Source organism: Corapipo altera, unplaced genomic scaffold (genome assembly GCF_003945725.1).
Source record: "Corapipo altera isolate COAL_440 unplaced genomic scaffold, ASM394572v1 98, whole genome shotgun sequence".
Lineage (NCBI taxonomy): Eukaryota > Metazoa > Chordata > Aves > Passeriformes > Pipridae > Corapipo > Corapipo altera.
In genome coordinates this window covers 7,324,940-7,347,794 of record NW_020884914.1, presented here as the reverse complement: position 1 = coordinate 7,347,794, position 22,855 = coordinate 7,324,940, and the positions used below count along the sequence as shown (strand labels likewise).

Here is a 22,855-nt window from a genome sequence, read left to right as displayed (position 1 = left end):
GTAACCACAAACCATTCACACAGGGTTTAAGGAGCACTAGTGAGTCAGGAGAGGAAAGTGCAGCTTTACCTGCTGTCCCAAGGATACCACAAAACAGCTTCATCCCCACGAGCCTCACACCCATCTGGCAGGTATTTAGTGCTTCCAGCACCTCTCTCCCATGAGCTGTCTGCTCCAGGGTGCACCCCTGCACCCACACCTGGTGTTACAGGTGTGCTCACCTATGGTGACAAGGAATTTGTCATCCCGAGAGAATGCCATGGCTTGTACTTGTGTCTCATGGTGGAAGAGCTCTGCTGTGCAGGCCCCATCTGGGATGCTCCAGATGCAGATCTGACAGTGGGAGTCTCCATCCTTCTTCCCTGAGGCAGAGGCAAGAACCTAACAGAACAATGTACTGTCACTGAGACCTCAGTAAGTAATTAGAGAATACTCATTAACGAGTCTTAGCAATATTAGTCCCAAATTAAAGTGGTATGGTTGGCAGATGGAGAATTCTGTGAGAACAACCATTCAGTTTGGTGGCAGGAGGGAATGGCAGCATCACCCAGAGGAGGGGAGCAGCCTTTACAGAATCACAAGGTCATCGAGTCCAACCTGTGCCCGATCCCCACCTTGTCACCCAGCCCAGAGCTCAGAGCGCCACATCCAGCCATTCCTTGGACACCTCCAGGAGTGGGGAATCCACCACCTCCCTGGGCGGTTCCTTCCAATGCCTGACCAACCTTTCCAGGAAGAAATTCCTCCTGACCCTCCCCTGGCACAGCTTGAGGCCATTTCTTCTTGTCCTGTCCCTTGTTCCCTGAGAGCAGAGCCTGATCCCCACCTGGCTTCCCCCTCCTGCCAGGGAGCTGGAGAGTGAGAAAGTCCCTGCTGAGCCTCCTTTTCTCCAGGCTGAGCTCCCCCAGCTCCCCCAGCTCATGTGTCTGACTCTCCAGCCCCCTCCACAGCTCTGTTCCCTTCTCTGGACACACTCCAGCCCCTTCCTGAGGTGAGGCACTGCCACGCTGAGCCAGCACAACAGATAACTACGCTCCAAAATGATTTCCACAGCCTCCAGGCAGCAGAAGAACTGACAAATGGGATTGTAGTCTGTGACATCCCTTTGGCCCACAGTGACAGGGATAACCGCTGGCCCTGGGCAGCAGCAGGCCCTCATACCTGGGCGTCGTGGCTGAGGGCGAGCGTGGAGATCTCCTCAGCGTGGCCCAGCCAGTGGTTCTGGGACCCTGAGTGCAGGTCTTCAACCACGATGACGCAGCCACAGGAGTAGGCGAAGAAGCCTAGCAGAGGAGGAGAGGGGATGTTTTCATGGAAAGGCTGCACATCCAGCCCCCACCACAGCCTACATGGAAAATTCTATGATTCATTAATACGTAAAAGCTGACTCTTCTACACGGCTTGTCAGCGTCAGGTTGGGAGTGGGACAAGATCTCACTTCCCCTAACCTGAGCAAAGCATTGCTCCAGCTGCAGAAAGGAGGCAGAATGGGCTCTGTGAGCTTTCCTCCTGCTCTCTCCACTCAACAGCTGCAGCCCAAGTCTGCCCCACTAACTAACGCTCACCAACAGCAAAGAGTTATTGGATTTTATCAACACAAAGAACCCCTGTGTTCAAGCAAAGATCCCAACAGCCAGAAGATCATAACTCTGTTCAGTACACACTCCTAGAATGATAACAGAATCCCAGAATGGTTTGGGTTGAAGGGACCTTAAAGCTCATCTCATGCCATGGGCAGGGACACCTTCCACTAGCCCAGATTGCTCCAAACCCCATCCAACCTGGCCTTGAACACTTCCCAGGATGGGATACCCACAATCACTCTGGGTAACACATCCAACCCCCTCAGAGCATTCCCAGTGTACCTGTATCTGGGTTCCACACCATGTTCCCTCTGCCATTTCCATTGTAGCCAATCACTGCTTTCAGCTTCAAGACCTCGCTGCCTGCTGGAGGAGACAGGAAACTCTGCAAGAAAAACAGACACTGGCTTAAAATAAGCTCTAGAAGTATGGCCTGGGCAGGTGCATCAGCACCCATGTAGGAAAAAGTGAGTGTGCAAACATACACACATCCTCACACACACATCCCACACAGATTCATACCAATCCTCACACAATTCCATAACTGATGAATCCTGAAGGGCACAATTCTATGTCCAAAAGAGATACTGCCCCAGCACAGCCAGGCACAGATGCTTTCAGATGGGACACAGAACAGGCTGGCAGCAAGTGCCCAGCCAAGGAGCAGCTGCTAATCCCACTGGGAAAGAGTTCCATGGGTTTTGCTGGCTTGGATGTGTAGATGTTTCAATAGGAAGAGAACCAGAGGAAAAAATGCTGCCAGGTGGGAGGACAACTGAGGGGGCAAGCTGGATGTAGTTCTTCTCCCAGCACTTAACAGCACAGCTTAGGGAAAGGCCGAGCTAAGTTTCTGTTTTATTCCTGCTGTGTTTGTTAACAGAGCAGGAGCTGTGCTGTCTCTCCTCACTACACTCTCTGGATTTGCCTTCTCCAGCCTGCTCTGCCAACGCAGCTGCTCACAAACATGATGAATCATTCCATTGCTCACTCGTCTTTCACTCTCAATAGCACATGCCATTCCCGTTCCTTTTGAATAAAAATGTATGCAGATTCAGGGAACAGAAAAAGAGTTGAGCACAACTCACTTTTTACTAGTCTGGAAAGAGCTGCATGTAGAGGAGAACTGGGAATTAATGTTAGGATTTCTCACTGAACATCAGCCCAGGGGTATATTTTCCAAAGTGCTTTCAAACAGAGAACAAAATAGAAACAATCTGGAAAACCTCAGGCCCCAAATGCCTGTTCTTTACCAGGTAACCAGCCCAGGCACAGCTCTCACCTGGGGCAGCACTGATGCCTTGAAGCGAGGAGTGAAGTGCCGGTAGGAATCCGGGCGGATGGAGCACTGGGACTTGGGAGTTTTGGTTCCCTTCCTGGCTTCTGCCATGCAAAGAAGAAAAAGGTACCTATGGGATGCTGCTCCTGGGAGTGGCTTGGGAGCAGCACCCAGGCTGTGGCTTGCTGTCCATTCAGGTGCTGTGTACGGTGCACACACACGAGGCAAAAATCAGACTGCAGTGTCACACATAAAATATCCTGAGTTTGAAGGGACCCACAGAGATCATCAAATCCAATCCCTGGCCCTGCACAGACACCCCAACAATCCCACCATGTCCCTGACAGCATTGTCCAAACACTCCTGGAGCTCTGGCAGCCTTGGGGCTGTGCCCACTGCCCTGGGGAGCCTGGTCAGTGCCCAACCACCCTCTGGGGGAAGAACCTTTTCCTGAGATCCAACCTGACCCTGCCCTGACACAGCTCCAGCTGTTCCCTATACTGCAAAAATCCTAAGGGCACCCACGCCACATGCTCTGGGTATCACTCTGGAATCACAGGCCCCACAGACCCAAAGAGGACTTCAGAGGAGCATCAGAGGCACAGTTTTATGCTGAAGCTTTTCCAACAGGTCCTGCCGGGAATGAGCACAGGCAGCTGCTGCTCCTGGCAGGTTGCCACGCTCTGCTGCAGCTTCGAGGCTGTGCTGCTATTAATAGAGACATTGGGAGCTTTAATTGCAGCTGGATTTAATGGAACATGCCACTTAGAGATGATACTGGCTCCAAGCTGAAGAGAGGCTTCTGGTGTGCCTAGAAGCAGCAGCAGGGAAAGAGCCAGGAAAACAAGCAGTTTGGGGGACCAGCATGAGCTTCCCTCAATACTGATTTCCCTCAGTAGGTCATGCCCAAGGGAAGAGCCCTGAGGAACATGGTGCTGCCCTCCAGATCACAACTCAGAGCCATGTGTCTGGACCGTATTAATGATGACCTTCCTTCATTTTCCGGGGATAGACCAAGCTGCCATGCAGGCCTGTGCACAAGGAAGGAGATAAGCTCTATACAAGCTGGGAATAACCCTGATTTACCATTTGTTGATTTTTCAGGAGACCTTGGGCTCTCCTGCCTCACTTTGGACCTCACAAGCTCCTTGTTCCTATCTGACTCCACCACAAAGACTGAGGCATCTTTGTCTCTGTTTGCCACCATCCTGCTGCTGCCTGGCAGACCTGCTTCCTCCTCTTTGTCCAATTCAGAGAAAATACCTGAAGAGAAAAATCAGTGGGAAGATGGAGCCATCCCTGTCCCTCAGGACCACTTCATGTGTGCCTGACCCTTTGATTTCTGGCCGTGTCATTCCCCTGCTCTGTGGAACAGTCCAGCCGTTTGGGTGGAGGGCAAAGCAGACAATTCCTACTGGGAATGGCCAACAGGGTGTTTACCACAGCCCTCAGAGAAGCTGTGCCAGCAGCTCAGTGTGTGCAAGAGAGCAGAGGATAAAGGGGTGCTGAATCCCAGCACCTCTGGGCTTTTTTCATCTTAGGGGAACGAATTGCAGACTGGTCTGTCAATCTGCTGGAAGGGATCATGGGCAGGGATGGCTCCAAGAATGCTGCTAAACTAGGCAAGGAGTGTTTCCCAAAACAAGGTTAATTTTCCCCTTTCCTGCAAACAGTTCCTCTTACCTTGATATCCTGCTTGTTGGGCAGAGCTGATATCCAAACACGGGGGTGAGGACAGCAGTGGAAGAGGCACTGTCTGCCTAAGGGTCTCAGAAACATCCTTTGGCTTCTCAGAGCTGCCTTCTGGGAAAAGAAAAGGCTTTGTGTAACTTCCTTTCATCCCTTAGCTCCTCTCATCCTCCTGGATTGATGGTGATGCCTCCAAGCTCATTTCTCCAGCTTCTTCCTACACAGGAGAAGCCACTTCTCTGTCTTTCAAGAGTGGGACAGACAGAGAGAGATACACTGAGGAAGAAAGAAAACAGAGGAGATGGAGGCAGGAAAAGACAGAAGACAAAAGCTGAAAGACCTACCAGAAAATCCAGAGTGGCTCTGCTCAGAACATCCCCACCTAGGCAGACTGAGAGGTGCTAATTAATTTGAGATTGTCCTTCAGGGCTAATTAGCTGCTTTGGCCCCCAATACCCTTCCTTGAGGGAAGGAACCGAACTCCCCAGGCCCTACATTCTGGAAGAGCTGCCAACCTGCCAACCAGCACAACTCACCTGGTCCTGGCAGCCGAGCAGATGCGGGGGAACGAGCCCTGGAAAGGTGAGGAGATTGGAGTTACACCAAGCTGGGGGAAAGGGGGAAGCAGGGAAGGCAGTGCCCAACACCTGCACTTACCTGGCTGGGGGTGACTTTGCTCCAACTGGAGCTAGGAAATCCCAGAGGAAGATGGCATCTCCAACACTGACAACGTGCTGCTGGTCCGGGGTGAAGGCGACCTGGTGCACGGGCTCTGAGTGGCCGATGTACACCTGGAGAAAGCACACCCTGAACTTCCCCATCCCCACACCTGTCCTGCCAGCATGGGGTTACTGCACTCTCTGCCCTGCATGGCCAGTGTCTACAGGCCTCAGCACAAGATCCAGCAGAGGATCTACCACACCTACAGTGCTCACACCTACAGTTGATCAACCTTGAACACACTCATCTGGGAAGGGGAGCAAAAGCTGAAGAGTACAAAGTCTTATGCTACCCCAGAAGTCCTGGGGGAGCCATTTTCTTCTCTGTGTGGTCCTGTCCCTAACACAGAGGTATCACCCACCCCTGTCCTTTGCAGAGGGTCTGGCTGCCCCAGCCTGTGCCCAGTGCCAGGTGTTATTACAATGTGGGAACAGGGCTCCATTTCTCTGCTGGGCAAACTGGGACCAGAGACGCTGGGCCAAGCATCAGATGTCTTTTGCTGCTCTTTTCTCCAGGGATTCACAAATGCAACACCAACCCCTTCCCTCCCTCTGTGGGTGGTACCTGGAAGTTGATATCGAAGCGCATCCGATAGTCCCACACTTTGATAACCTTGTCACCAGCAGTGAGCAGGTACTGGCCATCCCTGCTCAGTGCAAAGGAAGAACATGTCAGCTTGTGCATGGGGGACACCTGAGGACAAGAAGAGGTACCAGCAGCTTTAACTGAGTTAGTTCATACCCTTATTTACACTTCAGCAAGAGAACAGGGGTGTGACAGCATGGAAAACAAGGACAAGCTGAGGCTCATCCTGAGCCCAAGCACATGAGGATAACTGTAAGCTTCCCACTCATGTTTCTTCGAAGCCTGTGAGCTCCAGGATGAGCTTTTCTCTCATTTAACCTCCCACAGGGACCTGAAATGCCCAAACCCCACATGAGAGCTCCGTGGATGAATTTCAGTGTCCTACCTCTCGCACCAGTCGTCCTGTTTTTGCATCAAGCACGAGGATTTTATTGGAAGAAGTGGATACCAGGAGCTCGCCTTGAGGCACAGGACCAAAGCAGACCCTCACTGCAGAGTCCAAGACAGTGCTGTGCAAGTCAAGGATGCTGATGTCCACCCTCAGCAGCTGTGAAACAAGGAGCTATGAACAAACACTGCGGGAGCCTCAGGATTGCTCACATGCTCCTAACACAAGGCCACAGAACTCCCCAGACCCTTCCCACCTAATGAGGGGCTTCAGGTCCAGGCAATGCCCAGGAGAGCAGCTCACAGAGAGAGGTGGGAGCTGACAGTCTACACAGCACCTCTGCAAATTATCTTTCTAGAGGGGAATAAAGCCAGAGGAGAAGAAACCTTGACTTTGTTATTTCTAAGAATGGAAAGCAAACCTCACTGTGAACTCCCTGTTCTCTGCAGGGAAGGCCCTCTCCAACAGTGCTGGTGCCCAACACCCTGACCCATCTCAACTGATGCAGCCTATGGAATTTGCCCTCCCCAGCCTCCCCAGGAAGGAGGGGAGCCCCTGGTACCTCATCAAGAGAACAGGCCTCCATCACGGTCACCACATACTTGGAGGGCCCCACGAAGGCCAGGAGGTGACTGTCCCCACTGACCACCAGGGCATCCCAACCGCTCCCAGCATCCCGGGCCACCACGTTTCCTGGGGGACACAGCACGAGGCAGAGTGAAGAGAGGAGGAAAGCCCACCCTCACTCTGATGCCACTGCTGGGCAGCAGCTGCAGCTTCTCCTCTGAACCAGCTTTGGGTTAACGCTCTGGCCTGAGAAAGAAGCAACCTGTGTTGTAGATGCTACAAAATTTATCTGCACAACCAAAGTGTGCAGTGGGCACCTAAAACACAAGGTTTAGATGCACAACTTGTTGCCTGACTGAACGTGTGGTGTTTTCAAGGAGAGTGGAACAAAGTCAAGGGAATAAAATTGATTTTAGAGCTTATTTTTTAAAGTTACATGGAGCTATGAATGCGAGAACCCTGGTTGGCTGAACCCTGAGCAGAAGAGGTCAGGGCTGAACCCCACCACACTTATGTCAGTCCAGAGGGCACAGACCCAAAGGTCTAAAAATAGCTGAAATCACAGCAATTCTCTGTATTTATTCCACTACCAAAATTCCACTCTCTGTCCTAGGAATGTGACCAGGCAGTGACATAGTTTCAGAGAAGAGTCAACACATGAAGGCCCCGCTGCAGCACTGACCACAAACTTGGGTGATTTTGGACAAACTCCCTGATCTCCCTGAGCCTGTGTTCCTTCTCCTGCACAATTCTTGGAGCAGGATCCTCCTCTTTATAAAATATTGCACTGTATAAAAGCAGAGCTCCCTTTCCCTGCCCAAGCTTGTGCTGCCACAGCTCATTTCCAAAGTGTATATTAAATGTGACACTAATTTTTCCAAACTGCCTGGCCCCTGACTTGCCTCCAGCTCTCCACCAGCACAGAGCAGCTCTGCTGCAGGCAGGGTTAGGGCAAAAATCCACTTTAAACAAATTAAACTGCACATGCACAGAATGAAAAGAGTCAGGGCTTGGGCATGAATAAATCTCTGTGATTCCAGAACATTCATGAAATGATTACACCAAGGAGGCTGAGAGGGTTTGAACCAAGACAGGTAGGGAAGTGATTTTTTCAATGGGTTTTGCTCACACAGAAGGTACAAACACAAATCATAGAATCATAAAATCACAGAATCATTAAAAATCATAGAATCACAGGTTGGCCTTGGTTGGAAGAGCCCTCTGAGATCAGAGTTCAACTGCTCCCCCAGCACTGCCAAGACCACCACTAACCCACATCCCCAGGTGCCACATCCACATGGTTTTTAAATCCCTCCAGGGATGGGGACTCCTGTGCCAGGGTCTGACCACCCTTTTAGAGAAGAAATTTCCCAGTATCCATCTAAACCTCCACTGGCACACCTTGAGGCTGTTTTCTCTTGTTCTGTCCCTTGTTCCCTGGGAGCAGAGCCCAACACCCCTACCCCCAGCTCCCCCCTCCTGTCAGGGAGTTGCAGAGCCAGAAGGTTCCCCCTGAGCCTCCTTTTCTCCAGGCTGAGCCCCCCCAGCTCCCTCAGCTGCTCCTGCCCCTTCCCCAGCTCTGTTCCCTTCCATGGACACGCTCCAGCCTCCCAGGGTCTTTCTTGTCACAAGGGCACCAGAACTGCCCCCAGTATTGGAGGTGACTCAGCAATGCCCAGCACAGGGGGAAATGACACAGCTCAGGTTCACTGGGAAATCTCTCTCTGAGCAGACTGAGTGTGGTTTGGCTTTGGTGTCTGTGATAATAAAAGAAAGAAGAAAGGCAATTCCCAATCCCAGAGTCTTACCCAGGACCCTCAGGACGTGGCTTTTCTGCGCCACACACTTGTACAGGGCCAGAGTGCCCTGCAAACAGGAGCTGAACATGAAATTGCCATCTGGAGAGAAGGTCAGCCCGGTGATGGCAGTGCGGTGCTGCCTGAAAGGCAGAAAACATGGATAAAGGGAGGAGAAAATCAGAGACAGAGGAAACAGCAGTGACATCGAGTGCACCATGAAGAACCCAGAACAAAATAATCAGGGACAGGGCTGGACCCCACCGTGCTCACACCCACAGCAGCCCAGGACAACCAACATTCCAGCTTATTGGACAACCGAGCAGTGCTCCAGCCTGGATGGAACCTGCTCCCTTTTCCCTTTGGAGCATCCTCTGCTTTCTGCACCAAGGCTTGCAAGGGCTCTCTGCTCAGCTGCCCTCTAGGACAAGCTCTTTCCTACTGCTCTCCCCCAGGAAGTCACAAAGAAAGCCCTCATGGCCTTCACAGGTCAGGCTTTCACCACCCGGAGCCTCGGCACAGCCTCTGCCCAAAACCCACCCAGCTGGGACCTGAGGGTTGTCAAGGTCCATGACCATCCCTGTGGTTCTCTTCCATCACCAGGACACCCAGTTAGACCCAGGACAGTTCCCACTCCAAACGCTCACTTGTGCTCCAGCAGGAGATTGGAGGCGGCCAAGCTGAAGGTCCGCACAGTCCCACTGTCAAATCCACAGGCCAGGATCTTCCAGGTGGGGTGGAAAGCCACGGCACACGGTGCTTCCTCTGAGGCTGCAAAGTCATACAGCTGCAGGGAAGAGACACCACAGGCATGCAGCTGGATAAAGCTGGAGCTGCAGCTGGACCCAACAACTAAACAGCCCCAGACCTCCACCATGAGCATGCTGCTGTTCCTGCCTGGATGGATATAAACCCCAGTGAAGTCCTGGGTCTTTGGGCATTTAGATTAAAGCCCTTGGGTATTATGCTTTGTGCTAAAAAGCACTGTTCAAAAGATGGAGGAAAAAAAATAGTTTTGTTTTAACAATACCTCAGAACTCCACTTTCAAAGGATTTCTTGCCCGTGGTACCCCCTCATGCTTCAGGGAGGGCTTAAGGGCTCTTGAACTGTGGGGTTTTGATAATTAGACCAGAGACAAGGGTGACAATAAATATGAGACACCTCCTGACTCTTGTCTCACCTACCTGCTGCATGGAGACCAGGTCCCACACTCGGATGGTGCTGTCCTGAGACACTGTTGCTATCTGCTTCCGAATGCCCCCCACCGAGAAGCCCAGCACGGGGGCCTTGTGTGAGCGCATGAGGGTGTTGTAGTCCCGGGACTGGATGTCCACGTAGCCCAGGCTCCCAGCAGCTGTGCTGCACAAGACTTTGCGGCTGTCAGGGCTGATGCAGACAGAACTCACCGGAGCCTCGTGCTCTGGGGAAAGACACCGAGGTCAAGGAATCCCCTGGGAGAGGAGCGGCAGCAGCTGGAATACAGCTACAAAGGCAGATTCCTGTTTGGCAAAGCAACAATCACAGGAATGAGCAGCCCACAACCTGGAGACTGAACACTTGCAGTTGAGTTCAGTGACAGATTAGTCTCTGCCCTATCTGAAGGGCTCTGGCTCTGCTGTTATGCTGTTTGTTTCAAAAAGAGTCAAGAACTACTCGACTTCTCCCATAATTTCTCACAGACAGATGAGCCATGGGTTCAAGAGCACAGAAATCAAGATGGAAACCTGCTCTCTCCCAGGAGAACCGGCCTTTCTCCTATGAGTTACAAGAATGAACATCAATAACTGCCATTGAAGACTTCCAAGCCAGTCAGCCCTGAGACAGCACACATAAAACATGCCCTTGTTCGTGAGAATTGCTGCAGGAGCTGTGGCAGTGGAGCTCTGGAACTGCAGCAGCTGTGGAGCTCAGAAGTGCCACTCCCAGCTCTACTCACCTGCCTCCAAGACAACGGCTGAGAAGTCCAGTGGCCACAGCCGCACGTAGCCATCCTCTGATCCCGTGGCACAGAAGGTCAAGGACATACTAATACTGTTTATAGCAATCCCAGGGCCTGAAAACCCAAAAAACGACACCTCCTCATACCGGTGGAACAAGAAAACTCAACCTGAGGGTTGCCCCATCCAAGAGATGAGGCAAGTGCTCCACCCACACCTGCAGCTGCAGTCTCAGGAGGAGCCAGGAATCCCAAGCTGACTGACAGAACAGGCTGAAGGGGCTCAGGCAGCCCTTCTCAGGGCTAAAAACTTCTTTACCATCGTGAAACTCTTGCCAGGCACAGAAAATTCCTACCCCTTGTTACACCCTGCCATATTTTTGCCTCAAACAGGATCCTGTAGGAAGGGATGTCTCAGAGAACTGCCCTGCCATTTCCATGTCCCAAATCCTCTCTGCAGAAGGCAAATACAGATCTACAGAAACTGGGATTTTTTGATTCATAGAATCATTAAGGTTGGAAAAGCTCATAGAGTCCAACCATTAACCCAGAATTGCCAAGGCCACCACTAAACCATGTCCCCAAGGGCCAAATCCACAGTTTTGAACACTTGCAGGGATGGAATGGGAAGGCTGTTTCAAAGCCTGACTACACTTTCAGTGAAGGAATTTTCCCCAATATCCAATCTAAATTCAGGTATAAAGGCCATTGGTCAGAGCCAGCACTGCTACCAGGAGGACACCAAGGACATTGTTTCATCTGCTCTTGGGCCTTTTCTTGCCCATGAGGCAAGAACTGCAGTTACACACCTCTCAAAAGACATGTTCTTGATTAATTAGCTCAATTTGATACAGCAAACCATGCACTAAGTTTTAAAACATCAGAGTAATCCCACTTGAAAGTGAATTCTTCCCACCATTGAAGCTAATGGAAGAGCTGAAAGCTGGACTAATGTACAGCACCAAAGATTCTCCAAATGCTCTGCAAAGGCTGAATAATGAAAAAATCCCCAAATTCATCTTTTTCATTCATCTGCTTCGTTCTTTTTCCATCTCTCTCTTAAGCCTCCCATCAGCAAATGAAGACCTTGTTTCATGTTTCTAAAAGTGGTGTTTCTCTGAAAGTGCAATCAGCATTTAAAATGCTAAAGTCTTTCTTAAAACGATACTTTGCTGCACTAAGGAAGATTATTTGCAGTCCTTAAGAGGCAAATACCGATGATCTAATCAACCCAAAATAACCGGTAGCAGTAGGTAAAGAGCTGGTTGGTTTGAGCAGGGATGTGTTTGAGCTCATTTCTGACCCTGGTGGTGGTTGAGGTGCCCCCTGGCTGGTCCCTCCCTGCAGGTGCTCCCACCTGAGCTGCTCCCTGCCTGCTCCTGCCCGTGTTCCCGGGGCTGTGCCGGCAGCAGCCGCCGCGCGCTCCGCACAGACATGTTCTTGTAATCCACCTCCAGCACGTGGCCGCTCTTGCTGCAGACAAAGCTGTAAAAAAAGCAGGAGAGAGACCTGGGTTTAGTGAAAAAACAGCTTGGCTTACCTGTGGAAAGCAATCCTGGTTCACAGTAATATAACAAGTCAGCTAGGTGTTCAAGTGTTCCACGTGCTGCACCACACATCTCCAACCAAGTCAGAGCTTCCTATTTGATTTCCTGACCCTCTGGAACAGAGATCAGCAAGAGAGCCAAAAAGCTTGGCACAGAGTCCAGAAAGGAGCCTCTCTCTGCCACAGGCTGGCTGAGCCGACAGCTCTGCCTTGATGGGACCATATGTGGTGGCAACAAAGGCCTGGCTCTGATGATTAAAATAAAACAACACCAAAGCGTGTGTCTGGCTGTATGCAAGAAGATGTGTTCCACACTCCTCCTGCTGCCACAGAAAGCTTCAGGTGAGAAGAAAATCACTAAATATGGCAAAATATCACTATAGTGAGAGGAAAGAGCCATTTCTGGGGCTGTTCTGAAGCAGCCAAATCTCTTTTGGGAAGTGATGTGTGCTGAGGAGGAGAGAGGCTCTCCCAGCTCCAGGAGGCACCTGTGTTTCGCAGGGAGAACCCAAGCAAAATTCTGTGGTGGTGCACAGGAGGGGAAGGAGGATGCTGAGCAGGGAGAGGCACAGAGCTCCCCCCCAGCAGGTTCCCCGAGGATGGTGCTGGTGATGGCCCCTTACAGCGCACGGTCCTCGGGCTCCTGCTCAGCCACGGGCCCCTCCTCGAAGGCCAGGTCGGTGAAGTCCAGGGAATGGTACTCGCCCAGGTTGACGGGACACGAGTGCAGGGCCCCGCTCCGCACTCGCCACAGCCTGATGTTGTCCCGGCCACACGACACCATCCTGTCCCGGGAGACATGGTGTGAGGAGCAGGGCAGGACTCCCCGAGCCCCTGGTGTCCCAAGATCAGTGTCCCAAGGGCCACCTGACAGACCAAGAACAGGAATAGCAACCAGATGGCTGCAGCACTGCAGTTCCCCCTGCAGCCATGCCAGAATCATGGAATGGTTTGGGTTGGAAGGGACCTTAAAGACCACCTAGTTGCCCATCCAGTCTATGGGCAGAGACACCTTCCACTAGCCCAGGTTGCTCCAAGCCCCGTCCAACCTGGCCTTGGACACTTCCAGGGATGGGGCAGCCACAGCTTCTCTGGGCAACCTGTGCCAGGGCCTCACCACCCTCACCCTCCCCAATATCTAAGAATCAATGTTTCTGATTTATTTTCTTTGCATGTACCTGGTCTCATCAAAGAAAGCAATCTTCAAGGCCTGGATGTCCATATCTGTGTGTGCTTTGGCCAACACAGCCACCCCTCCACCACGGGTTACTTGAGCAGTGTTCCACACCACCACCAACTGAAACACAAAAACATGATGGATAGCTGCTCAAAACCTTGGCAGCAGAAGAGCTTTTCATCCAGCAGCTGCTCCAGAGCTGGGCACAAAGTATCGATAACAGAGCTGGAGCAGGGGAAATAAAACCTCTCACCCAGAGGGTTTAGGACAGTTCAACAGCTTTGCAAAGCTTCACAGCAATATCCTTGTCTACAATCCATAATTATAGGGTCTAAATCCCAGGGCTGCCTGGCAACAGGACTCAGACTTGGAAAGCAAACCCACAGAGGAGTGAGAACTCTGCCTGCTGGGATATAGGAGCTGTATCAGGGCTGAGGGAGTGGGAGGCAGCATGTGACCACTGCTCTGGCTGTCCCAGCCTCTGCCCCAATGCAGGTCTGTGTGCCTTCAGCGCCTGTCACCAGGGGCAAGAGTCAAACCCTCTGCCCAGAGGAAAGGGGCAAATGGCTGAAGAAATGCAGGTGGATGCTCTGCATTCCAGAACAGCGTTAAAACCAAACCCAGGATCACCTCAGAGGCTGGGATGGGCAGAGGCATCACCGTGGGAGAGGTGCTCCCTGTTCTCCCACCCTGCTTTCACCCCATTGATCCCCTCTCCCCAGTTGCAGCTCACCAGCTCCCCCCAGATCAGAGAACGCTGCCACATGCTGAGAAAAACACGGAGCACTGTGTGTTTTTTCCTGCAATTAGCAATGGCACAGCTAATTGCTGGTGGTTGTCAGTAAGGGATCAGTGGATGAAAACACTTCCACTGACAAAACAAACACCCAGTCCCACGAAACAAGTTTATTTTTGACCGCTCCATGTGGGATCTGCGTCATCCCCCAGCTACATCGGTGGGTGGCAGCTCCAGCACCCGGTATCCCTTCCGTGGAGATGCTCGGTGCTGAAAGATTAAACCTAACATCTTGCTCTAAATGCTACTAAAATAAAGGGGTTTTGGCCTCCAGTCAGTGCTGAACCTCCCATTACAATTCCTATGTGCTCGCAAGGCTTCCAGCTTGGAATGCCACCCAAACATGTGTCCCTCAGAAGGGCTGCAGAGGTGGGAATGTGGCACATGAGCCTGCGGTGATCCCTGCAGACTAAGGGCACAGTCACATCACCCTGCTTGGGCTCCTGGCTGGGAACACACCAGGAGCACAACAGCCTCCAAAGCACAGCCCCAGAAGGTCTCTCCAGCTGCTTCTGCAAGGATTTGTTCGCTTGCAGCTGAGGAATGTGCATGCAAACACCCACAAGCATCAGGCAGATGGAAAGTATTTTCTAGGCAGCTAACGAGAAAGGGATCTCCCTCAAGAACACGCCTAGGAAAGCCCAGAGCAGAGGTTTGTCTGCAAAATAACTACACAATCTGGGAGAACAGCCATCTCAGGGAAACCTCCCAACCCAAGTTTCAGGTCTCACCGTTTTGCCATGCCCGTCCCTCCCGACTCCGCACAGAACGGCTCCGCTGCGGGAAAAGCTGCAAGAAGAGGAACCTGGTGAAACACAGCTCCTTGCACCCTGACTGTACCCCAGTGGGGGATAAAAGGGGACAAGTTGTAGGGATGGGGAGACAGCAAGACCTGAGGGATAAGCTCAGGAGGGAGCTGGCAGCATATGCAGGCCAGCTGCCAGCTGGTCTAGGTGACAAACACAGGCAGCTCTAATTCATCCCTGCACGTGAGAACAGCATGGAAATGCTGCCATACTGCAACACTTCACCTGCCTGAACACACACCCACACCCAGCTGAAACCCACCTGAGGGACCAGAGGGAGTGCACATGGGTTTTGAACACGGCCAGGCAGGTGCCTGTGCGGAAGTCCCAGAGGCGCCCCACGCCCCGGGGCCCGGCCTGCGCCGAGGCCAGCAAGGTGCTGCTCCCGTTGAAAGCCAGCGCTGACACCTGCGGGAAGCACCACGTGAGAGGATACCAGGGGGACACCTGGGGTGCAAGGACAGCGCTGCCATCAGGCTTTGGAAGGTTACACTCACCTTATCTGTGTGGCCAAGGAAGAACCTCTGCTCGCCGGTCCGGAGCTGCAGGGTGACGATGACGGCGTGGCAGGGATACACCACCGCGGCGTTGTTCTGCGTCCACAGCGCCTGCAGCACCGAGACAGGAGGCACAGGGCTCCACAAGTGCCCCAGTTCCTAGGCAGAGGTTTCTTTCCCATCCCTAGAATTGTTCAAGGCCAGGTTGGATGGGGCTTGGAGCACATCTGGTCTAGTGGAAAGTGTCCCTGCCCATGGCCGGGGGTTGGAACTGAATGAGTTTTAAGATCCTTTCCCTACTATGTGAACAGGAGATCCAAGGAAAATGACATTGTTGGCAGAGCCTTGAACTGACTGAACCAAAACAACCCTTTCTTTACCCCAATACAGACCACAAGCAAGGCCCAGCGCCCCAAAGAAACAAGCCAAAACACAGCCCTTCCTTCTGAGCCTCCAACAAAGCACAGGAGTTTTAATGTGTTAAAAAGAAGCCATGAAATTTAGTGAAGAAAATGGAGCACAAGTCTGATACAAAGCAGCTGAGGGAGCTGGGGGGACTCAGGCTGGAAAAAAAGGAGGTTCAGGGGGGACCTTCTCACTCTCTCCAACTCCCTGACAGGAGGACAGAGCCAGGTAGGGGTCGGGCTCTGCTCCCAGGGAACAAGGGACAGGGTGAGAGCAAATGGCCTCCAGCTGTGCCAGAGGAGGTTTAAATGGATGTTGGGAAATTCCTTCACTGAAAGCATTGTCCAGCCCTGGCACAGCTGCCCAAGGCAGTGGTAGGGTCACCATCCCTGGAAGGACTTAGATGATGTGTGGATGTGGCACTTGGGGACATGGGCTAGTGGTGGCCTTGGCAGTGCTGGGGGAACAGCTGGATTTGATGATCTTGGAGGGCTTCTCCATCCTATGATTCTGTCTAAAAGGCCCCATAATTTCTAATTCACCATCATAACAGCAGAACAGTCATGTATGAACATACACTTGTCCCCATCTGCTTTGGGATCCTTTTCCACATCCAGCACTCAGCTGTATTTCACACCTCCTAAAAATCAATACCCCAGTCACGTGATGACAGATCCCCTCCCCAAATCATCTCAGCTACTGACCCATTTGGTGCTGCAGCCTCCAAAGCCAATAATTGTTCTCAGCTTCAGGATGGGATCCGGTAAGAGCCTCTGGAAAAAAACCCAGCACCATCATGCTCAGAGCTGCACTGAGGTCCTCCACTCACAGGGCACCCCCGCCCCCAGTGCTCATCTGTCTCTGAAAAACACAGAGGCAGCTTTGGGTCCCTCCTGTCAGAGGGGACAACTTCAAAGTATTTCAAGTCCAGCCTGGCAGGCAGGAGGAGCTGGGGTTTCCCAGTGTTAAGCAGTTCTTCCTCCCAGCCCCAAGCTGGGGGATACAGCCAGCCCTTCCCGTGGGCAGGGACACCTTCCACTAAATCAGGTTGTTCCAATCTCCAACCAACCTGGTCTTGAACACTTCCAGGGCTGTTCTCTTATCCTGCAAGCTGAAACTTCCTGCTAGGACAGCACACCTGGGCCAGAGCCCTTTCTGTGCACACTCTGGGCAGATGTAAACATGCTAGTGGCTTAAGGTCAGCGTGTTTGAACACAGGGTTCCTCTTTCAAGGCAAGTAAGATACTAAAGAAAAGAGAACTGCCAGCCAGGAAAAATAACACCTTTTGAACTCTGGAACTCCAGCCTGAACTTAGTGTTTCCTTTCTCACTTCTGGGCTCACAAGAATCAGAAACAAGCACTGCAAAGCCACCTTGAGCTCCTCAGTGCTTCACCCACCTCCTCTGAGCCGGCAGGGACAGCTCGGGTGGTCCGTCCACCCCTCTGATGAGCGTAGACATGGATGGCTGATGGTGGCTGCCCAGTGTCCCCCACACTGTGCAGTCTCTGGTTCTCCTCTGGCACCAGGTGCCCAGCAGGCACAGCTCTTGGGGCTGTCAGGTGAACCTCAGGGATGCTTTTTGTGATTACAGGAGATCGGCGTGGCACCTGAGAATGAGGAAAGCCTCAGACAGAGCTCAGTCCTCCTCCCAGTGCCCTCCACCCGATGCCAGGGCAGGGACAGAGAGACCCCCCCCCTCCTTAAGACTCTTCACAGTGATACAAACAAGGATGAAACAACCTGGAGGGAGGGCAGCCCTGTGTGCACCTGGCTTGGCCAGGTGTGTTAAACAGCTGCTCTGCCTACGCTCCCAGTGTTGTCCATGCACAGTTCATCTCCTCCAGATAGAAAATCAGAGCCCCAGAAAACACTCAGCCCTCAACAGGAAGAGCTGCCCTCTCTCCACTGAGCAGAGGAGGTCTAAAGCACCCAATCAGCCAGCTCAGCCCATCCCAGTTCATCCTAGGTCATAGAATCACAGAGTATCCTGAGTGGGAAGGGACCCACAAAGAGCATCAAGTCCATCCTGCACAGACACACCAACAACCCCACCCAGTCCCTGACAGCATTGTCCAAACACTCCTCGAGCTCTGGCAGCCTTGGGGCTGTGCCCACTGCCCTGGAGAGCCTGTTCAGTGCCCAACCAGCCTCTGGGGGAAGAACCTTTTCCTGACATCCAACCTGACTCTGCCCTGACACAGCTCCAGCTGTTCCCTCGGGTCCTGTCTCTGCTCACAGGGAGGAGAGATCAGAGCTGCCCTTCCACTGCCCCTTGTGAGGAAGCTGCAGACCCTGATAAGGTCTGTGCTCCATCTCCGCTTCTCCAGGCTGAACAAACCAAGTGCCCTCAGCTGCTCCTCATATGGCTCCATTCCCCTCTAGACCCTTCATCATCTTCAGGGCCATTCTTTGGACACTTTCTAATAAAGAGAAGCTGTGCTCCTCATTTTCTCCCTCTCCACAGCACGAGGATGGCTTCCCCCAGACCCCCTCCAAACTCCCATCACCACACTGGCAAGCCAGTCTGGACACCAGCTCCCATATCAGCACCACTGGGAAGGAGGAAATCAGGAAGAGGACAGCTGCCTGCAGTCCCAGCAATCCCAACTCCATGCACTGCTCTGTTCCCTGAGGGCTCCAATCACATTCCTTAGTCTCCAGACCTCACTTCCTATTAATAATTTGAAGACAGAACTATCTGTGGTCACCAGACCATGCCAGATCAGCTGCCAACGACAACAAGCAGCAGAGATGTGGGGGAAGACTCCACGGCAAGCAGAAAGGAAGGAGCTGCAGCTCCCTCCGTGGTGCACTCACAGCTTTGGGACTGGTGATGTGGTGGATGAGGGACAGGCGGTCACACACGGCCCTGGTGAGTGTCACCGGCGGGGGCGGCTGGCGGACAGGCTCCTCCGAGGCTCCGTCACCTGGGGACACGAGGAGCAGGACGGGCTCTAAAGAGAACCCAGGGCACCCAGCCGGGGTGGCACAGCCCTGCCTGCTGCCCCCAGCATTCCCACCTGCCGCAGGACTGGGACAGCTCCTCTGGATGGAGTTGTACGGCAGCTTCAGCCCCTCGGATGGGAACCTGAGCAGCATCAGAGGAAGGCACTGTGTGATTAGGACTGTAACTGTACTGGCACCTGGGAATATCACTTGGTAACTCAGGCCTGGCACAAAGACCTCTTCAGTCTCCTATAAGATTTCCCTTTTTATCCCATCCTCCCCCAAATACAGGGATACCAAAGGCAGATGGTACTAAAGGACAGAAGTGTTAACAACACCTAAATGCTGGAGCTGAGGGGACCAAAATGCCCACTTGGGCCCCCAGTTCACCTGGATCTGTCACTCCGCAAGTGGCATTACCCATCCTGCCTTCCCCCAGGGAGTGGGAAGATCTGGGAGCTGTCGTGGGAGGGGGAGCAGCCATACCTGATGTAGTCGTAGAGGTCATGCCACTTCTCTCCCTTGGGCACAGGGAATGCCATTTCCCTTGGCATGGGAGCGATCCCACGGCAGGCCAGGTCGGTGTGCCGGGCCTTGGAGAAGGTCACACCTGGCAGCACAGGGACAGACAGACACTGAGTTCTCCAGGCCTGTGGAGCTGGCTGAAATCACATTCCCTGTGGGACATGGGCACAAACCCCTTCCCTCTTTGAAAACACAGGAGAAACAAGGATCCCAAGCCTGAGGAACAAACTAACACACCTTTGCACAGGTGGATTCCTGAAACTCTAAACCTCCAAAGAGCCCAGAGCACAAACACTTGGATTCGAGTTATAAACCCCCAGGCCCAAGATTCACTTAGTTTCTGTTCATTGATTCAGTAAGTTAACATGATTTGTGTTAAGACTCATTTCCCATTTTCTTATCTTCTTTTTTTCATGTATTTGTAAATACAGGAAATTCTTCAAGATATAACAAGTTTCAGGAATCTCAAAGCAGCCTCTGTAACTTCCTTCCCACTGATGCCTTCCATGGGGCCAGGCAGTTCAGGCAGAATTCCAGCACAAAAAAAGAAAGGCAGAAACAAAGGGTTTGACCAAAGTATCTCTGCCACACTGAGCAAGTGGATAAAAAAAGCAGGTTGGAAGATTTTTGACACAAAAAAAAAGCACAGGCTCTTCCAGCAGATAAAAGCACAGGTCTTGGAGAATCAAGGTGTGGTGACACCTTTCTTTCTTTCTTTCCCCCTGAAAAAAATTCTAATCTTGGAAAGATATTTAACTTTGCTCTTTTTGTTCACTTTACAGCTGGAAAATGAGAGGATACTTTCCTCCAGAGGTTGAGAGACTGGATTCCATTCCAGATTGCCTTCCAGTGCATAAAAGGGCTTCAGGAGAGCTGGAGAGGGACTTTGCACAAGGTCACAGAGTGACAAGACAAGCAGGAATGGCTTCCCACTGCCAAAGGGATGGGATATTGGGAAGAAATTCTTCCCTGTGAGGGTGGGGAGGCCCTGGCACAGGTTGCCCAGAGAAGCTGTGGCTGCATCATCCCTGGAAGTGTCCAAGAGCAGGTTGGACGAGGCTTGGAGCAACCTGGGCCAGTGGAAGGTGTCCCTGCCCACATGGAAACTTAACATCATAGTAAGTATTTTGCCCTTCCTGCCCATATCATAGAGCAGTAGCAGCCCAGTGCTCTGCCAGGGCTGCAACCTCAGCTTTGAACCCCCAAGGATTTTCCCCCAGGCCGGGCTGGAGTCACAGGAGAAACCTGAGGCCATGGTGAGGTCTTGGCTCCTCACCTGGGTCAAACACCAAGTCGCTGGTGCAGAGGTTCTTCACGAGCAGGTTGGAGCAGAGCTTGACAGCCCTGAGGTGGCTGTACCGGCGGTTGAGGTACAGGGAGAGGATGGAGGGCAGGTCCAGCACCAGGCACGTCCAGCGCACGTCGGCAGGGGCTGCTCCGGAGGCACCTGGGGAGGAGAGTGGCACGTGGGAATAGGGACGGTGCAAAGAGACGCTACAGACGTGGATGCTGGACCTGGCAGGACGGGAGACACGAGATTCACACAGTTCAGTAAACTATTTACCAGGTAAGATTCCCACCAGGCCTGTGCCCAGTGGGAGATGGGAAAATATGCCTTGTAGCTTAGGGGTGGGGAAGGACAGGGAGCCCCACCATCCCCGTAGGCTCATGCCTGGGCTGACACTGCACCCCACTGCTTGGGAGAACAAGGATGGCTGACAGCCCTACCAGGAGCTACAGTTCCAAGCTTCTGGATGTGGAAGAGGTCCTGCTCAGACCCACAACTCTTACAGAATCCTGGAATGGTTTGGTTTGGGTTGGGAGGGAGTTTTGAAGACCATCTTGTTCCAATCCCCTGCCATGGGCAGGGACACCTTCCACTGGACCAGGTTGCTCCAAGCCCCGTCCAACCTGACCTTGAACACTTCCAAGGATTGGGCAGCTACAGCTTCTCTTCACCCTCCCCAAAGGCAGCAAGCCAACTTCTGAACTCGATTTATTTTCTAACAATTTATTTTGGTGGTGATGTGCCAGCCCAGCCCTGACCACACAGCTCCTCACCGCGCCGGGACACAGAGTCACCCGCTGAGTCCTTGGCTGCCCCACAGACAAAGGGGAACTGCAGCCAGGTGGCTGTGGATTTGAACTCCTTGAAGAGGTTGGAGAAGGAGATGCGAACCACCTGGTTTTCCTGGGAAGAGACACAGACACACAGAGCTTTAGTCACCCTGGTGGCTTCGGCAGGGAAGTGCTGCAGGGGACAAGGCACGTGGCTGTGTCTCCTGTCCCCTCAGTGTCCCCTGTCCCCAGCAGAGATGCCGTGAGGACGGAAATCAACTCCAGCCCAGGGAAACCCATCAGCATTAACAAAGACCAGCCAAGGTCTTCATCCCCCAAGACCACCAGTGCCACCCCCAGTCCTTCAATCAGTCACAGTGCTAATGAGGGTGGTTTAATGAGTCCACCCAGTGTCACCTACCTCGGTGGTGACATCCAGGTGGACAAGGAAGTGCTTGCGGGGCAGGGGCCTGAAGAGCAGGTAGAGGTAGCGCCCTGTGAGCCCCAGTGACTGTGTCCCAGCCCGGGGCAGCTGCAGGTAACTGCTGGCAGGGTTGGAGCCCCGGATCCGGTAGATTGTTCCCTTCAGCCTCGTGTCCTTGTGAAACCAAGGAAAGCAGTGATGGGGGGTCAGTGCTGCCCACCCTTGGCTGGTGCCCCCACCCCGTGGTGCCCCTGTTACCGTGAGGGCGGCCACATCCCCCTCCTTGGCAGAACGCTTCCACTCCTCCACACGGAAGTGCTTGAAGATGTTCAGGTAGGGACGCTGCCAGGCTGCTGGTACCGGGATCGGTGGGGGGACAGAATCCACATCTGGACACCCCCCGTTACCCCCTGTACCTGGAACCCGATGTCCCAAGGTCCCCTGCCCTGGTGGCACCCCATTATCAGGGTGTCCTGAGTCACCTCAGTCCCTGGCAGCTCCATGCCCCAAGTCAGCCCCAATGACACTTGAATCACCTCCACATCTGTGACCCCCACACCCCAGTGCCATCCATCTCTGTGCCCCAAGCATGGTGATGGACCCATTAACCCCATGCTCCAAGCACTCCCACCCCAGTGACACCCCCGGTATCTCCATGCCCCAAGCCTCCCCATGCCAAGCCCCCCAGCCCCAGTGGCACCCGCACTATCTCCGTGTCCAGAGCCCCCCATGCCCTGAGCTCCTCAGGCCCAGTGACACTCCAGTATCTCTGTGTCCAGAGCCCCCCAGACCCTGTGTTGCCCCTGCACCCGGTGACACCCCCATTACCCCCGTACTCTGGGTCCTCCATGCCCAGTGATGGTGCCCTGACTCCCCCAGCCCCAGTAATGACTCTGTTACCTCAATGCTCTGAGAGCCCTCCCCGTCCTCAGAGTTTCCCCCCAGCACCAGTGACACCTCGGGTACACCCGTGCTCCAGACCCTCACTGTCCCCAAAGCCCACCTCCCCCTCCGGTGACACTCCTGTTACCCCCGTGCTCCGAATCCCCCGGAGACCCCCCAGCCCCGCTGGCACACCCGGCACACCCCCATCCCCAGTGACGCCTCCAGTCCCCTCATGTTCCCCCATGGC

The 22,855-nt window shown here is 53.1% G+C and overlaps 1 protein-coding gene across 1 annotated transcript in view; it reads right to left on the bottom strand.

Moving 5' to 3' along the window:
- The window catches only part of WDR90 (WD repeat domain 90), a 31,041-nt gene extending 8,468 nt beyond the window's left edge, over window positions 1–22,573 (bottom strand). Inside the window, exons 1-31 of the mRNA XM_027654893.1 lie at window positions 22,552–22,573; window positions 21,982–22,208; window positions 21,721–21,897; window positions 21,303–21,432; window positions 20,518–20,688; window positions 19,203–19,326; window positions 18,791–18,858; window positions 18,588–18,697; window positions 17,168–17,377; window positions 16,473–16,541; window positions 15,364–15,474; window positions 15,129–15,274; window positions 14,792–14,849; window positions 13,266–13,384; window positions 12,711–12,872; window positions 11,899–12,026; window positions 10,542–10,658; window positions 9,790–10,025; window positions 9,252–9,391; window positions 8,617–8,747; window positions 6,804–6,934; window positions 6,239–6,400; window positions 5,833–5,961; window positions 5,206–5,339; window positions 5,085–5,122; window positions 4,543–4,662; window positions 3,946–4,122; window positions 2,863–2,963; window positions 1,866–1,968; window positions 1,162–1,283; window positions 222–381 (exon numbers count right to left, since the gene is read on the bottom strand). Coding sequence (XP_027510694.1) covers window positions 222–381; window positions 1,162–1,283; window positions 1,866–1,968; window positions 2,863–2,963; window positions 3,946–4,122; window positions 4,543–4,662; window positions 5,085–5,122; window positions 5,206–5,339; window positions 5,833–5,961; window positions 6,239–6,400; window positions 6,804–6,934; window positions 8,617–8,747; window positions 9,252–9,391; window positions 9,790–10,025; window positions 10,542–10,658; window positions 11,899–12,026; window positions 12,711–12,872; window positions 13,266–13,384; window positions 14,792–14,849; window positions 15,129–15,274; window positions 15,364–15,474; window positions 16,473–16,541; window positions 17,168–17,377; window positions 18,588–18,697; window positions 18,791–18,858; window positions 19,203–19,326; window positions 20,518–20,688; window positions 21,303–21,432; window positions 21,721–21,897; window positions 21,982–22,208; window positions 22,552–22,573 — 4,033 coding nt within the window. The remainder of the gene's footprint in view (window positions 1–221; window positions 382–1,161; window positions 1,284–1,865; window positions 1,969–2,862; window positions 2,964–3,945; window positions 4,123–4,542; window positions 4,663–5,084; window positions 5,123–5,205; window positions 5,340–5,832; window positions 5,962–6,238; window positions 6,401–6,803; window positions 6,935–8,616; window positions 8,748–9,251; window positions 9,392–9,789; window positions 10,026–10,541; window positions 10,659–11,898; window positions 12,027–12,710; window positions 12,873–13,265; window positions 13,385–14,791; window positions 14,850–15,128; window positions 15,275–15,363; window positions 15,475–16,472; window positions 16,542–17,167; window positions 17,378–18,587; window positions 18,698–18,790; window positions 18,859–19,202; window positions 19,327–20,517; window positions 20,689–21,302; window positions 21,433–21,720; window positions 21,898–21,981; window positions 22,209–22,551) is intronic.
- Window positions 22,574–22,855: the final 282 nt, after the last annotated feature.